The sequence below is a fragment of the Stegodyphus dumicola genome, chromosome X1 (assembly GCF_044657685.1).
Source record: "Stegodyphus dumicola isolate Sdum_Otavi_A_Nest chromosome X1, ASM4465768v1".
Lineage (NCBI taxonomy): Eukaryota > Metazoa > Arthropoda > Arachnida > Araneae > Eresidae > Stegodyphus > Stegodyphus dumicola.
The window spans coordinates 255495457-255513377 of NC_140780.1; the positions used below are offsets into that span (position 1 = coordinate 255495457).

The window sequence follows — 17921 nt, forward strand, 5'->3', positions numbered from 1 at the left end:
GCATGAAAAGAAAGCCTTCAGTTCTCTGCAATAGTCATTAAGAATTTTTGGAAGTAGGAGTCATGGAAAAAGAGCTATGCCCTCGTCGGAACTCGAACCACGGACCTCTCGCATACACGTCGAGAGGCTGACCACGAAAGCATGCTAAGAAGGCGGGAGCAATACCTTATATACTCCCCCTTCTAAAGGGCAAATGGGGATTAGAGGACCCATTCGCCAAACCCTGGTGGTGGAGAATCATCATCCACCACCCTTTTAGTTCGGGCGCCACTGTAGAGTCATTAGGAATTTTTTGAAGCAGGAGTCATGAAAAATTAGCAATGCCCTCGCCGTGACTCGAACCACGGACCTCTCGAATACGCTTCGAGAATGCTGACCACTACACCACGAAGGCATGCTAAGAAGGGGGGGGGAGAAATACCTTATAAAACATCTTTGTTTTAATTCAGCCTTGTACTATTTGAAATCCGGTTTACACAGTTTCAGTTAAATAAGTTGACAATCTACAGTGAAGAAACTAGTTCTGACGAAGAACGCAAACTTTTGGAAAACAACTAAACATCAGTTGGTAAAATTATTGTCTATACGTTATAAAACTACTTTAAAAAAAAATTTAGTCTAAAACAAAATATGCATTTTGCATCAGGTAGCATGGAATCTGTGTGTAAAAAACTGGAGAGCTACCAAAAGTGAAAATCTTTCCCTACTTAAACTCCATGAACTGGAGAAGCATCCGTTTATTTAATATAATTTTCGACGAAGGAATACTTAGATTCTTGCAAAAAGCGGATATAACGCGTCAGAGTTTCAGCTTATTCCCAGTTGCGTCTTTTTTCTGCTCTGTTTGATCTTGCATGCTTTAAATGCAGACCTAAACAAAACGTTCAACTCTCTATTTTGGCTGGCACCCAAGTCATTGGCAGCCGCGTATACCGCAAACATAGACCACAAACAAATGGCAAATTTTTCTACACGTGATGCTGCTTTAGGTATAGCGTATAAGTGCTCCTTGCCAGATTCCAGAATATAAAAAAAGAAGAATTCAGGCTAGTCAGTGCCATATGTGCGTAGTGCCCTGATTAGAAAACAAACTGGGAGTCATATTTAATCAGAAATTTCAAATATTCTGCTGATGGCTTAAAATTAACAGTACAGTTTGTTTTAAAAGATGGTGTATTAATGAATAACCAATTTGATTTCGAAATTAAGTAAACGTTAAACACAACAAACTCTAGTGCGAAAGTATTAAAAGAAACCCTTACTTTTTGAAAGAAGTGAAATATCATCATTATTATGAAATTAAAATCATCCCGATAACCTAAATTTATCAGGAAACAGGATAAACAGCCTTCACTCTCACTTCACATTCAAGACTAAAATGGTCAATTTTATTTATTTGTTGAGCTCTTAGATGACGTGCATAACGATAAAAACTTTCTGATTATGCAGATTTATTAACTTCATATTTCCTCTCGGTGCAATAAAAAAGACGTATTCATTTTCTGAATGGCTTATTCTAAGCAACTAAGCAATATTCCTGAAAAGAACATACCATATGTTAAATTATGAAAGGCGATTTCATTAGGATCAAAACGACTGTGGCGAAGATATTCTTCCTTGTAGATGAAAAGAGAGGGCTTTTCTTTAACTAATTTTCCCAACTAATAATTTTGTTTGGATGAATATGACAAGCTTCACACATTTAAGTTTACGAAAATTCGATAGACGGAAAAAATTTAATAAGAGGAGAGCTTGAAAGTAAGCATAGGATTGAATTGTGTAGATTATAGCAAAGTGCGCTACTATACAAAATTTTCATGCAGCCAGCCTCCTCTGTCGTTGGGAAGAAAAATCAGGGATGAGCCTACCAGTGGCCAAGTAGATAAGATTTCTGATTTCTTTTAAAAAAATTTGGCTCGGGTAAGGCAAAATGTCATTTTTAAAATTTTTTTAATGTGTCACGTGAATGCGAACTATTTCCCCTTAGAAAGTTTTTCAACGAAGGCATTCCATCCGTTAGGGTGACACTCCTCGCTTGCTTTGTCATAATCAATACAATAACAAACAGAAATTCCTGGTCACCTTCAGCCGACCGGCCTCTGGTCAGTCTTTGAATTCCTGTTTCTGCAACATGAAAACCGAAGTATATCAAATTTAATTAGCAAATCATTACTTAGAGCTTATAAGGTATTTTCTCCTTTTCCACCAGGATTGGACACTTGGGTCCCCTAATCCTCAGTCGCCCTTTAAAAAGGAGAGTATATAAGGTACTTTTTTTCCTCCTTACAGATGCCTTCGTAGTGTAACGGTAGCACACTTGGTGGGTATTCGAGAGGTCCAGGTTCGAGTCCCGGCGAGATCGTTTCACATTTATCATGTCTCCAGTTTCAAAACAACCTAATGACTTTACAAACTATAAATTTTTCCCCCATCCGAAGCAGCAAGCTATAACTCTATACTCTCTCTGGGATTCGAACTAGCTGAGTATGCTACCACTTACATTCCGAAAGCCCGTAGTGGGGAAGGAGAAATTTCCATGTGTTCCCTACTTAAAAAGCGACCGTGGAGTAAGGAGAACCTGTCGCCATATCTAGGTGGTGATGAATTGTCCTCCACTGCATTTTTAGTCTGATGTCACTATAGGTGTTTATATGGAGCAGGAACGTGAGAAATCAGCTATGCGTTTGCCGGAATTTGAAACCCGAATGTTCGGACTGTCAGATGAACGTGCAATAATATACTGCAAATCCATGCAGTGGGAGAAGGAGAAAATTATTTATATTCATTATGATTAATTTAGTATTCTGAAGAAAGGAAAAAATATTAAAACCACAACAGCTGATTTTTAAGTAGAACCAATCAACAAGTAAAAATAATAAATGAAATGTTAGGCTATATGCTATCACTTCATTTAGTTTAATGTCCTGGTAAAGATATAAGAATCTTGAGAAGTAAATGGCTGCAAGCTCGAATACAAGATAATTATTTGGTGTATTTCAGATACTCATTAATCATATAAATATTGTTGTATGTTACATGTTAAAATGACTAACTCTTATTCTCTGTTTTTTTGTTAAATTTGGCCTCAACTGATTCTTGAAGTATATATAAATATACCAGTGATTTCAAGACAAAAGCTCTCATATTGTTTAATTCAATTTCTTGACAGTGTCGATGACAATAGAATGAATGCTATCAGCTCTTTCCATGTCTTCTAACCCTGTCATTAGACAGTGTGGGCTCTAGTAATAAGAATAAACTTCAGCTTTTCAAAAAAAAAAAAAAAAATAAATAAATAAAAAAAGGGGGGGGTAGGGAGGAAACGCAAGATAAAAAGCAAACTAGCCAAACATTCAGACAAGTCAGTTCACAGGCAATTTTAAATTGGTGCTGACGCTGCGGAGTTGCCAGTGACAGTGGCGCCAAGGTTGTAAAAGTGCCAGATTAAAGAATGACAGAGTAGGTAGTACGATGACATTGCTGTTTTCTCGACTAAGTCCCCCGTCCCGAAGGACTGCAGTGTAAGGAATTTCTTAGCTTTCCAAGACGTTACTCAGAGATAGAGGAAAATTACATTAAAAGAGGACTAGCGATTTCGGATTCGAGTGAGGCAAGCTGAGATTTGAGCACAGTTATTGATGTCTTCTCAGAATTAGTTATTGTTGTTTTTAGATATCGTTACTTATTTAAATTTGCAATTTTTGACACTTTGAATGAAACGTGCATTTTTGGACCTCTTTTTTTTTTCCTGTTTAATGCGCTTTGGTTGAAAATGTGCACGGATTTCGTTTTTCACTTTTTCCTGAAACCTTCTTCTGGAAAAAAAAAAAAAAAAAACTCTGCAAATTTTTCTAGAAGGAGATAAAAAAAAGGGCCTTTCCCCCCTGAGATATACTGCTTTCGGCATCTACGAGTATTAGCTATATATTGTTCATATTTTTGTCACGTCTATCGTCCTTTTTATGCACTACACAACTGAAATACACAATGATTTTTCTCTTTTGTTTTAGAACTTTCTTCCTTATTTGTTGGTAACACTATTTCCTGTTATTTAGGACCTTGAACTATGTTTCAAATTCAGCTGTTGTCCAGATTTCAGATTCTTAAACTAATTCATTTTGAAAGAGGGAATTATGAGAAACAGTTTCTTTGACTTGTACGTTCTAGAACGACCCTGAAGACAGGTAAACATGCTTATCATTACACAATAGCTGCAGACACAAATAAGTTCTAAAAGAAATACCACAGTATGAAATGTTTCAAGCTAATGATTATAGCCATAATTTTGAAAATTTTCACAGACACACACACACACACAAAGCATTTTAAATTCATTTATCCATCAAAGTCTTAGAGCTTATAAGATAGCTCGTGAGGAAAAGAAAAGTCAAATACTTAGCTTCAGGCAGTTAGAAGCATCTTAAGCCAAAATTGAAATTAAACAAGAAAATAATGTAATTAAAGAAAATAATCAAATGTCTATTGCCAGGTTTCTCATTTAATTCTCTGAAGTATAAACCATATGCTTTAAGATGAGCTGTAATTGATTATAATGAAATGACAATTTTTAAAACAACGAAACTATATTTTTCTATTTTGAAGGTAAGCCTGATAGGTTTATTTTCAACATTTTCATTGCTGTTATTTAATATGAACGCTTGCAAAATGCCATTATTAAATCCGACTACGTATTACTAAGAAATTAAATGTAAAGGAAATTAAAGGGTTAAGAAATGTTTTATTACATAACAGACAAAAAGTTAGTGTATAAGCTTTCTGAAAAGCAAATAAAAGCAATCTAAAATTTGAGTGCCATGCAAAATATATATCAAGAAACTGCATTTTTAAAAACCTAAAGCTATAGTTCTCAACATTTTTTGCCCCATTTTCCCTTCTCATTACTCATTATAGGTCAGAATGTCATCATTTCCATACGAAAATGATGTATTTCAAATAATATACAAAAATTAAAATATTTTGTTTCAGAGAAAAAATTATTAAAACTTAAAATGATTTATTTAATATTACAAAGGTATACGTATATGTGAGATTTATTATAGTTAATAAATATACATTATTTATGTATGTAACAAAATATAAATATTACTCTTTTTGGTAAATAACTTTTCTAATGGTTTCATCAGGTTTTTAAAATGCTTATGTTTAGTTCTTTTCAGCCACTTTGGTTCCTGTGATTGCAAACGCGTTTTACCAATCTTTGTTATGAACCTTTTGCTATGCTTGTTTCCTTGAATCGAACGATTTATGATCAAATAAATCCTCTTTCAAGTAAATTCTAAATTATCCTGCTGATGAGAAGACGTTTCTAAAAAAATTGTAGATGTGTAGTTTATGTAAGAAATATTAATGATTAGCAGCCCACATACGTGATATGGCATGCAACACGTAATATATATTTATGATGCTAATTAAATCAAATATATTTAGGAATGAACATGTGGTGGTGAATATCTCAAAACAGGTAAAGCTTAGATTATAAGCATTTTTTTAAAAGAAAAATATCAAAAAGCTAAAATATTAACTAATTTGAAAAGTCTATGAAAATATTTTTCACAGTAGATAAACTATTTTCTGCACCACGCTTTCGAAATGAGAAAGCATTACCTTCTTTTTCTTTACATATAATAATGTTGTTGATCATCAGCGAATTGTGTTGATAATCAAGAAATACTTATTTTAGTCAGGAAATACTTTTCTTTTTAGTAAGCTGTAGTAGGAAACTAAACTAAGCGTTATATTTGAGTGATGAGAAAGCGTTACCTGTTGGGGGTAATGAGCATTATAGCTCTCATTTTGAAAGTGCCAACTTGAACCTTGCCCGGAATTTTTAAACCAGGAAATATCACATGTTACATGAATTTAAACTAAATTTCTCTCGTAAACCTAATGGCATAGTTAGCTTTTTAGTAAGGAACTATGAAACTGATATAAATGAACTGTTAACAGCCTTTATTCATTCATTCTAGGCGATCGAGAGGAACACTGACGACCGTGAATGAAGTCAGATCGTTCCTATTAGTTTTGGAAAAAACACACGTATTTCTTCTGACAATTTTAATAGCTTTACCCTGATTTGTTTATACTAATAGGCTAATATTACTCACAGTTCCACAGCCAAGTTATTAAAAATAAATCAGTGAAATATGATCGAAATATGATTTCCGTAGGAAATCTTTCTGAGTAAACGAAAGATTCTGTTAAGTGACGAAGCTTTTTTCTTCTTGAATGAGGAAATTAACAAATGAAATCATAGATACTTTGTTGCTAATTAAATTATGCTATGACAAATCCCTGCAAAAATGCTGATAAAGCCAAAATCATAGCGTGGAGCTTCTTCCAGTATTCATGAGGACGATGATTAGCTAGAACGAAGAAAGAGCAGATCATTAATTGTCTTTACATTAGTTTCGCAGATTATCATCGTATTAAGGAATAAAGGTGTCAAAACAGAATCTGCATCGTTGTGGTTTCGGATTAGGTTAAATTCATATTTAACAAGTCCTTTATAATATCCATATTTGTAAACTTTCTTTGTAGCTATCTTTGTAAACTTTGTTCTAGCTGCGTGTTGCACTTTGTAATTTCTTAATTTTTTACTTGTAGGAAAAGTAAATACTAGGCGAATTTCCTTTGATATCATCCGCAAAAGCTACAAAATTAAATCTATTTTCCGTAGTATTGTAAATAGGTGTTATAAGTAGTAAACAAAAACCTCATGTAACTAGTAAGAATTCTTTTTCATATAATACTCAAATAACAACGGTTAAGACGCAGCTCTTCACATATTTTAATCTTGGAAAATATTTAAGTTATTCAACAATAAAACTTTTTAGGATAAAATAGTGATAAATGATAAATGATGAGTAATCTATGTTCAGCATTAAATTCTGATTGACATTTAATTTTCCAAGAATCGACTTATCCAAGCATCGCAAAGATATTCTTTTTGCCCCTCGGTTGTATTATTAGAGAGCAATAACAAACTAATATGTATAATATTGCACAAACCAGTATATATACAAGTGCTCATTTATAGTAACATATATTTATTAATTTACATATGTAATTAAAAAAGATGCTTGGTAACCTCTATTTAATTCGAGTGAGTTAAATTAGAGTTGCCAAGTCAAAAAAGATTGACCCCGAGTAAAACGATGTATTTTTCTGCTTTGAAAATAAGTGTATGATCATATACACCATGCATTTTCATCCGGGATAAATCGTTACAGATCTTTTTTGTAAGGTAAGCAATAAAAACAGTTTACTTTGAGGAAAACGAATGAAAATCTTTGCTACATAAGCAGTCTAGCCGTGTGTGCTAAAATGGTAATTTTAGCACACCGGGCTAGAACTCTTTAATGTTTTTCGTTTTCATATGATATAAAAAATTACTAATCTGCTACAGATAATTCTCTTTTGAGTAGTAAATCACGTCGTGCAATTCGTCTCGGACGCAGATGTACTCATAGAAAGTGAAGAATACTTATTATTATTATTGTTTTGATTTGGATGCGTAAGAAATCATGCCCTGGCCAGTTCAGGTTTTCGTAGTTCACAAGGGATTCAAATTTTAAAGATCAATGACTTCTAAATCAATTACCTATAAAGTGGCCAAATTGTAACTCTCTTTAAGAACAAAACAAAACTTTTTTTGTTTTACAATATAAAAGTGTTTCTGTTTACATCCCTGTCACTTGAAAGTTTGAGCACTGCTGCCAATCCCTGCTAGCTAAAAGCTGGCAAGAATGGAGGTGTGGCTTATCAATAGCCAGCACTAAAGCTCTCATGCACGACGTGTTTGCTGAGGCAGAAACGGAAGTCATTTATAGATAGTTCCGTGGGTCGTTGAGCTAGCTGCCATCAAACAGCTGTTCTTCAGCATCATATATGCCAAGAATAAGAATTTTAAATACTCGTCTACCCAGATGCGAAACTTAAATCTTAACGAAACCAAGCCTATTAACATACATTTAAAGGACCGGAGACCTTGGAATTTCGCAAACCGGTACTTTCCTAAAATATTGTTTTCATAATGTAAATTTCTCATTTATTTTAGTTTATTTAGTTTAATTGATTAATGCATCTTTATACATAACTGATATGTATATTTTATGTCCTTAACATAAAAGTCAAGCAACACACATTATGGAAACATATAAAAATAATTGAAGTATTAATTTAAGGAAATAACATATAAAAGTAACTGAAGTATTAATTTAAGGAAATAGAATCTTTTGCAAAAAAATCGAAGCACCATGAAGGAAGTGGTTGTTATTGATGAAATTGAATATGTGTATAGCTCATACACAGATAATAAAATGATTTAAAAATCAAGGTTATAGTACCTGTTCACGGCTCACAATCACCCATTGAGTGTTCGAATAAATAGTTGGTCGAACCGCGCCTGGTGGCAATACATGCTTGAATTCGTCTAGGCAAGCAGTGGTAGAGGTTCCTAATGTCATTCTGCTACATATTCTAATAGGCATTCATCAGTTGTCGCTCCAGATCTGAGATATTTTGTGGTGCCCTAATCTGGTGGCCTACCATGTCCCAGACATGCTCGATTGGTAAAAGGTTTGGTGACCTTGCTGGCCAAGGAAAAGTATCAACCGCATGGAGACAGTCCAAAGATATGCGAGCGGTATGTGGCCTGGCATTATCTTGTTGGAAAATGGCCCCAAGATGACGTGCCATTAAAGGTAGTGCAACACGCCTCAGGATGGTATCAACATATCGTTCAGCTTTTAAAAATGTACAGAGGATAACAAAAGATGACCTGCTGTCATAAGAAATAGCGCCCCAGACCATCACACCGGGGGTTACGGCTGATTGGGACCGCTGGCCCCGTCCTCTCCAGACATGAACACGGTGGTCATCTGCTTCAAAAGTGAAGCGGGATTGATCGCTGAACACTATACGATGCAGGTCTGATGGCAGTCATGATGATCGGCAGTGACACCACTCCAGACGACTCCGCCGATGTTGTAGGGTCAAAGGCAAACATCTTAAAGGCCTCTGTGAGCCTAACTCCACCTCAGACAAGCGCCGTGAGATGGTGGATAGTACCACGGGAAGTACAGACGTGGCTGTAGTGCATTGAATGGTCGACAAGAATACCACTGGGGACGGTTAGGGCCTGGCGAACAATCATCCTATTTTGCCTAGCATTTGTGCTCCTTGGCCTACCAGAGCCTTTATTTCGTCGGCAATTTCCTTGTAGCAACCATTGCTGCCAACATCTTTGCACAGCAGTGTCTGTACATTGCAGGTGGCGGCCTGTTGCTCGGTATGACCACCCAGCTTCACGCAACCCTACAATGAAGTCGTTTAGTTGTCTGTAAGGTCTTCCATATCGTCGTAATGGCCTCTTTAGTTGTTTCTTTACGGAATTACGATGGCCAGCAACAATAAGATACATTTTTTACCTCTGTTACTGGTTTTATACTTGTGAATTGTGCACTAGATCGTAATTCCTGCTAATTTGCCTTGAAAATTTGATCATTTGTATGTTCGATCAGGATGTTTTTGCATACCAAATTTCGTCACGATCGCAAAAGTCCTTCGTGGTGCTTGGATTCTTTTTGAGAAATAGTTTTTTAACATTATTTGCTGATCCAAATACGAAGACGGAGCTTTAATTCCCCCATCTTGAAAGTTGATTCTCCTTCAAATATATATCCTTTTGCTATTTTTTTAACCTGAATCTTTGGAGATATTCTCTAACAGAAATGTTGGAAAATGTGAAATAATGCTCAAAGCTTCGCGCTATATAAGTTCAAAAGTATACTATCGAACTGCTGACACAGTATAGTATGGTTTGGTTTGAATAATTTTGGCAAAGCATGCGAAGGCCTTTTTGCATAAGGAAAAGAGACGAATTCGTGGAGGACTTTATAAAGAAAACTGGTTCACATCTATGCTACACATGGAGAAAACCACGAAAATGCCCAACCAGCCAGCTAGTTCGCAGGGATTCAAACTCAGACAAAATTACCAGTGTTCAGAGAATTCGCCGCTCAGCTGTTGGTGAACCCAGTGTAGGACAGAAAGTAATTAAATGCCTCTAGTTGTTTTGGTTTATTGAGATTACGGCAAAGCACACCGGGCAAAGCACTTTCTTGAGGGGATTGGTGTCTTCCTGGAGGGCTTTCTAAGGGAAACTGGCTCGTATAGACGTTACACGTGGGTAAAACCACGAAAACGCCCGCACAGTCAGCCCGTTCGCCTGGAATCGAACCCAGGTTGGAACTACCAGTATTCAGCTACTTTACTGCTCGGCCGCTGATGGTCTTAAATCTGAAATGATACACACTCACTCTAGGGCTGCATTTACGAACACATTGCACAAGAACACTATGTATTTATAAAATGACTAAAAACAGTCAAGTCTTTTGGAGGTACGCAAACACACATAGATGAGTGTGTATCTATATATGTATATATATGTGTGTGTGCAAAGACGACATCACTAATAAGCGTTATTATAATCACTATCACAACTCATCAAGGTATTGTTAAACTAGGATTTATTTATTTAAATTAGAATACAAAGAAAATAAAAAAGAACGATCGTCACGTCTGCTCTCATCATCGTCAACCTTTCGTCTCCCCGCGCTCTCATCCAGATGGTGTTTTAATATTATGCATATCAGTTACGGTCACAGTTCCTACATAATTTGGCCTTCCGACATCGTCATCTGCCCTCAGATGATAATAGCAAACAGGGAAATTTAACATATAAAATACAGTAAAAATAAAAATACTAATATTAGTAAACAATAAATGAAAATACTAAATTAATACAGATAAATGAAAATATTTAGTCAGGATCTTTTAATAACAGCACCTAGAAAAATGTAAAAATATAATAGCTGCAATCATTATCAAAGTAAAGAGGGATAAGATTAAACTTCAAAGGTGTAATTTAGTTTATATGAGAAAATGTCCATAAAATACTTAAGTTCAGGTAATCTATTCTGATGAATCCCAAAGTTTCATAAATTCGGCAAAAGTGCTTGTTTTCGTAGGTCCATCAAAGAAACCAAATTAGGTCCATCAAAGAAACCAAATTAAACCAAATTTTTAAACATCATAAGTGTCACTTGGCTTGATTTTTACGATCTTTTACGTTTCGATAAACTTGGGTTTCAGTTTAAGACGAGGTTCATGTTATGTACGCTTGATTGCCCTTACCTCATGGAGCTGGAATTTACAGGATGGCTTACGTCGTAGGTGTAGGTTTTACGATTTTCAGCCTGCACTTTCAAAATCTATTGTTTAGCTTCCTTGCGAAGATCATCATGAGCGTTGACGAAATCTAATTGGATCTCTGCATTTAACAAATTTCATTATTGTATTTATATACAGATAATTGCTTTTATCTGCAATTTTATCATGATTAGCAGATTTTATTTTAGTTCCCAACGTGAGTTCGAATGGATTTGTATTGATACTGCATGTTAAATTAATCACCTGCTGAGCTTCATCGACGTATGCATACCATTTTGAGGGATTTTGAATCGATAATTTGGAGAGAACAGAATTTATAACAGAATTCAATCTCTCACTTTATGCATTGGTACAAGGCAGTCCTGTACTAATTTGAATATGCTGGATATTAGTGATTGAACAACAGTCTTGAAAATGTTTAGAAGTATATGCTGAACCTTTATCGGAAATGATACGCAAAGAATTTCCAAAGACAAATTTTTGAGTTTCTATGTATGACAAAAGAAGTGTAATATCGACTGTTTTTGTCGACAGTAACATCGAAGAAAGCATTTTTTAAAGCGATTGTAGTGAATGAACGAGCATCTCATAGTTTATTCAGTAAATCTTCCATTAATTGTAAGGGATGCCTATATTTAACTATTTTCTTGTTTAATTTGCGATAGTCTATACATACTATAATGCTACCAACTTTCGTTTTTAGTACTACAACTTGACTAGAATATTGGGAAGAATAGGGTTAAATTATGTCGTCGGCCAATCAAGTCTGAACTTCTTGTTTTATAATGTCTCTTTTGGCAAAAGGTAATTGTCTAGGTTTGTTAAAAATATGTGTTTTATCTTTTACTTGAATAGGCATCTCAATGTTCGTAGTTTTGGTTTTGAGAGGTTTATAATTGGAGACAAAATTTTCAGTAATCGTAACTTTTTTTTTTTTTTTTTAGTAGTAGGGCCTATTTCTAATTCAAATGTTTGATTAAGGGAAATATTATTGAAGTGCACATCTTCCGGATCATTTTGCTTAACGACTACATGCTTAGAAATACGAACGTCATCCTTTTTTATATTAGCTTAACCTTGTTTAAGAATATTCATGCCGATTATAGCGTCAGATGACACTACATTACTATCTACAACATAAATATTAATCGCAAATAATTCCGTATCTATTAAAATGTCCAGCTGTAAAATAATCCATTGGCTTAATTTTGTCATTACCGAAGCCAGTCAAAATGTTATAAAACACACTTAAAGAAGGATTTCTTCTTTGTTTATAAATATTGTTAGATATAACCATTGCTTTACTGCCGGTATCAATGATAGCTGTAAGTTATATATCACTAATTTTGATTACTTTATGAAGTAAGTTTGGGGCATTAAATTTGTTTGATGTGATAATTTTTTTTCAGATGTTTGAGGTTTTTTTCCTTTTTTCCAGCATTTTACTTCTGAGTTTTTTTTAATGCACATGAGGGATTTATGACCGAAGTTCCCACAATTTCCAGTTAAGTCCGCGATGTTTGTCGGAACAAAATTTAGATAAATGACAAATCCATTTACAGTTATAACATTTGGATGCCTGGTAATTACTGGAATTGGTTGAGAAAACTTTTCTGTCATGTAAAGCTAAAAATGTAGATTCACGACACTCAGTTTTGCACTTTAAAAAAGAAAGAAGATCAGAAATTATGACACTACATTTTGAATTTGTGTTTCGCTTAAAATCTAAAACAAAATTTTCTGGAACTAAATTTAGAATGATTAAATCAAAAGTGGCCCATAGGAGTTTGAATCCTCTTGCATTAAATCTAAATTTCGTGTAACGAAATCGAGCTCATCATATAACTTTCTCAAAGCTAGAACATTTAAAGAATTTTTAACACTTTGCAAGTTTAAAATTCTACTCATAAAAGAATCAATGATGGTATCTTTACGACCAAAATGAACTTTACACAACTGTAAAGTTCATTTTGGTCATTTGGTCTAAGTAACTTTACATAACTGTCATAATTTTTATCACTTAATTGAAAACCAGATACTATATTCAATGCTCTTACAGTCCTATGTTTTTAAATATCAAATTTTTCATTCTTCGCAAGTGAAGCATATCGACCGATAGTGTTTTCAAATGAATTCCAAAATTCATTCCAATATTTCGGGTCTTCTGACTACGGTTTGATTATTAACTTAGGAAATTTAACAGAAGAGGGTAAATTTAAGTTATTTGAAGTACTTAAGAGTTTTTCAGATGTCGAAGATTTAGTAAAATTTTCTTTCTGTTTCAGTAAACGTTTGAATTTGTTAGTATACTTGATACGTTTTTGTTAGTAATTAGTGTTAATGTTTACCTCTTCCTTAATTAAGTTTATATCGAAGAAATGTTAAATTTACCTATCTAAGGATTTCAATTTACGAAATTGTTTCAATTAAACTTCTAGATGTTCGTCTAAGATATCACATGTACATTTTGATCTGCTAAAGCAACATGAATTCTTGAAATTAGTTTAATAGTACTGCTTCTTTCAACACTATGTTTTCCTTTTATATTTTCAAAATTTTCTTCAGAAGCCATGTTTTATTCTTTAACGACTTAACAAGTAAAACCAAAAGTTATAAATGTAAAATGCTCACTAGTAATCCTTTTGAAAAATGGGTGTACTTTACTAATCTAGATGCGATGGTAATAAGAACACCACACTAAGCACAATCCTACTATGGGCAGGAAATATAGACTTCTAACACCAAATTTATGTAGGGAAGATATCATGAATAAGCATTATAATCACCACTATAACTCATCAAGTTATTACTAAACTAAGTTTACTTGTGTACATTAGAATGAAAACAAAAGTAAAAAGAAGGGTCGTTACAACTTCACGCGTCTACCCTCACCATCGTCAACCTCTTATCGCCCCCCCTAGCGCTCATCCAAATGGCGCTTTAGCATTATGTAACTTAAATTTGTTAATAACTTGAAATTTTAGAAGTTATAAAAATTAACACATGGTTAACTATTGTTCTTACCTTACCACTTGAGATCGCGATAATCTTTTATAATTATTTAATATTCTGGGATAATTTCAACCCCACCTTTTTATTATATGTTTCATAGATGCACACAAAAGTGCATTTCTACATAATTTCCTAGTTTTCATTCTGCTTATCAAGACTTTCTAATTTTATTTTTTCTTTCTAGTTTTTGAAACTAAGCAGAAAATCGTAATAGTGATGCAATATGCCAGTGGAGGTGAACTATATGATTATTTGGGGTGTCATCAAACTTTGCCTGAAGACGAAGCCCGGAGAATATTTCGTCAAATTGCTTCTGCCATTTACTATTGTCATAAAGTAAGTGTTCCTCGCATTATAAATGCAGCTATTTATATTTATGTAGTTTTATATTATGAGTGACAAATTTAATAAAAAGAAATTATTACTTCTCCTCGAATAATTTACCTCTAAGATTTATTTTCATCAGAAAACGAAAAACGTGATTACATGGAAATTTGAAAACATTACGTTTTCGCCATTTTACGAAAACAGCTTTAAAATCATCGTTTCGAGGATAACATTGGCATAAGCGCATTACAGTTTGAGACGATTACATTGAAGAGGATGTATTAAATACTGACCAATAAAATGAAGCCTTATATTTTATGGAATCATTCAGAATACAGTAATTTGTAACAAGTCATTTATTCAACAGGAATTAAGCATTTTTTTCCAGACACGATAAGTCTCGTTGTACGTACACCGTTATCGCAAATATACTTGGGAAAATTTGAAAAATAAAGCCAATAATATATATATATTAAAATTGAAAGGTATAAATCGGTATATTATCACTTTTAACACGATGATATAACTCTTTGAAGCGTTTGTTTCAGCATTCTTCTGAATTCAAGATTATTCTGCATTTGTTTAAGCATGAAACGTATGTGTATTACATACTAAAAAAAAAAAAAACGTTCTTTGAAAAGTAAGGTTTAGTATAGTTTTCAATAGACCAAAAGAAGTATACTTGCAATAGGAAAGTTTTCCATCCTTGAATTCTCAATTTTCCTGAAAAAATATACACGAACTTGCTCATTTAGAAATATTTTTTTCTCACAGTGATGGCCTCTAGCCTTAAGTAGACGTTGCCGCTACTAAGACCGGAAGCGGTGGTCTCTTTATTATGGAGGCATCTAAGAATGTGGGCCACTGTTGCTTCCTATGAAGAGACGAATACATTATATGCATGCCCTCTTCGGGATCCGAACCCGGACCCTTCGGCACGACAGTCAGAGTCACTAACCACTTTCCCGTCTGGTCGGCACATTTAGAAATATATACACTCAAAAACGTTAGCCGCCAATATTCCATAGGTAATCAAAAAATTACGGTATGGTATGGTTATGTAGGTATGGAGTTTTTGATCTCCAATGGCGAACGGCGAACTTTCTGGCGATATTTGACACAAATTTAAAATCTCTCAAACAGCATTGAATTGCCAAATATAGTTAGATATGTAAATTTTCAATTTCCTATTTACATAGACCTAGTAGATAATTTATTCTTAACATTATGTACTTCAAAATGAGCAAGAGCATTTGCAGTTTTATGAATATTGCTTTATTTCCAATAAACTCAATATTTTATCCAAAGTATTTCCTCAATTTTTAACCAAACTGCGATATGTACTTACATGAACTTAAACACAGTCGGAAGGAAACAGTACAGTTTATTATACATACTCAAAAAGAAAGCTATTAAATTAAAATTAACTACTAAATCACCGTTCTTTCAGAATTAGCCATGCTTTAAATATTCTTTTCTTTCTATACCCTTGGGTGAAAAATAATAATAGCAGAAAGTTTCAGCTTTCAAAAATACATCGCAGTCTTTTCGTTGGAGATTAATATAATCAAATGCTTTATGCTTTATTTATATTACCTTCTATACCTCCTATCTTCTTATGTATTCCCGATGAGAACTGCGTAACAATTGTGTAAATGTTAAAAACGATATTCATAAATAAACATTTTAGTTAACAAAGGAAAACTTTCTCTCAGGTTCTTCCAGTCTTTAAGAATACTTTTTCCAAAGTTTCACTTTAAGGAACATTGCAGTCTGCTCTTTAAAACCGATTTTTACATTTTATTTAACTTACCTTGAATATGTTCACTTAAACATAGACATCTGTCACTTTTTTGAAAATATTTCTATTTTTTTAAAGCTAATATCAAATTAATTTTAGCTTGATTGATATAATTTTCAAGTTTTTGTCCTTTTGGAAATATGTAGGCATAGCCCCACGTAGTTCTTGGTGTATTATAATCCCCAGCAAAGAGCTTGAGAGGAGTTGGTCTTTGTATATCTTCTATTTGAGCTATTATCTGTGATAGAAAGGGAACAGATGGAGCTTATAACAAGTAGAAATACGGCTCAGTCTGCTGTGTTCTTGACAACGAGAGGAACCCATTGTGAATTGCAAGAGATTATAGCTGCTCTTGGTGCTTCGGCTGATAGGTTAGGATAATGCTGGAAAATAGTCCATTGCATTGGTAAGCCTGAAACTTCCCACCGCTGGTGTATGTTTCTTGAACTTTAATAAGATCTACGTCATTTTCTTGCTCAAATTTTATTAAGTGATTGGTGGGTGTCCGCACTTCTTGGAGACTGATCTGAATGCATCTGATATTGTCTTTGTTGCCGGTGTTTGTAACTGAAAGGTTATCAGTACTTTTATTGCGTTTTCCCGCATAATATAACTGTGGTAATAGGAGCCTTCTGTAGGGTATGCTGGGTGTTCTGTGCTGTGGTTTCTCTTTGTGAGGTAGCTGGTATCACAGCAGTTGAGACATCTTGCGCACTGTGCTCGGCATTGCTGTATCTTGTGGGGTTCTGAGCAATTAGACGAATAAATTCTGTACTGTGAACTACATATATTCAGTCGCCAGTGTTTCAGTCACGATTAGAAAGTCTTTCATCAGTGATAAGGTAAAAAGTGAGTGAAGACCGACACTCAGAATCTAGCTTCTCCGAATATATCTCGACGATTAATCGTTAGAAATTCAAGACAGCAAAGTGAGCATAACACGCTCTAAAATCACCTTCCAAAACCTTCCCGTTGAGCTTTCAACGATTTTGTTGACTTTTATTTTAAACATTGTAAATGATTTCTTTATGCATTTTAATACTTTTGTATTTACTTTTTTTTTTTCTCTTTGTGTATGATTTCATTGTATTATTGAAAACTGATGTTATTACTTACAATTTTGCCTTTTTTACTTACGATTTGTAAGTTTCGTATGATACTTTGTGGTGCACGAGGATTTATTTTTCGTTAAATTAAAAAAAAAAAAAAAAAAAAAAAAACACCTTTCCATAAATACTGCTTTTTTCCACCTCATTTGAATACACGCGCGCTATAGCTTATTAATATTCTGGCAAGAAAGCTTGGGTGAAAATGAGAATCAAATAAAATTCCTTTAAAATAAAAATTAACTGTGAGATAAATTAAATGAATCTTCACAAGCCTAAGAAAAGAACAGATTGTCAATAAGTATCTACAGTTCTTGATGAAGATACTTTCTAAAAACCTTTCTCAAAAGTTTACAAAATTTATCAAAATCGAAACGCCATGACGTGTTGTAGCTGAAAGTTGTAGTAAGAAATAAGGAAGT

General features: G+C 33.9%; 1 protein-coding gene across 1 annotated transcript in view; it reads left to right on the forward strand.

Moving 5' to 3' along the window:
* The window catches only part of LOC118189738 (uncharacterized), a 115299-nt gene that overhangs the window by 36646 nt on the left and 60732 nt on the right, over nt 1-17921 (forward strand). The window contains exon 3 of the mRNA XM_085807546.1: nt 14450-14601. Coding sequence (XP_085663672.1) covers nt 14450-14601 — 152 coding nt within the window. The remainder of the gene's footprint in view (nt 1-14449; nt 14602-17921) is intronic.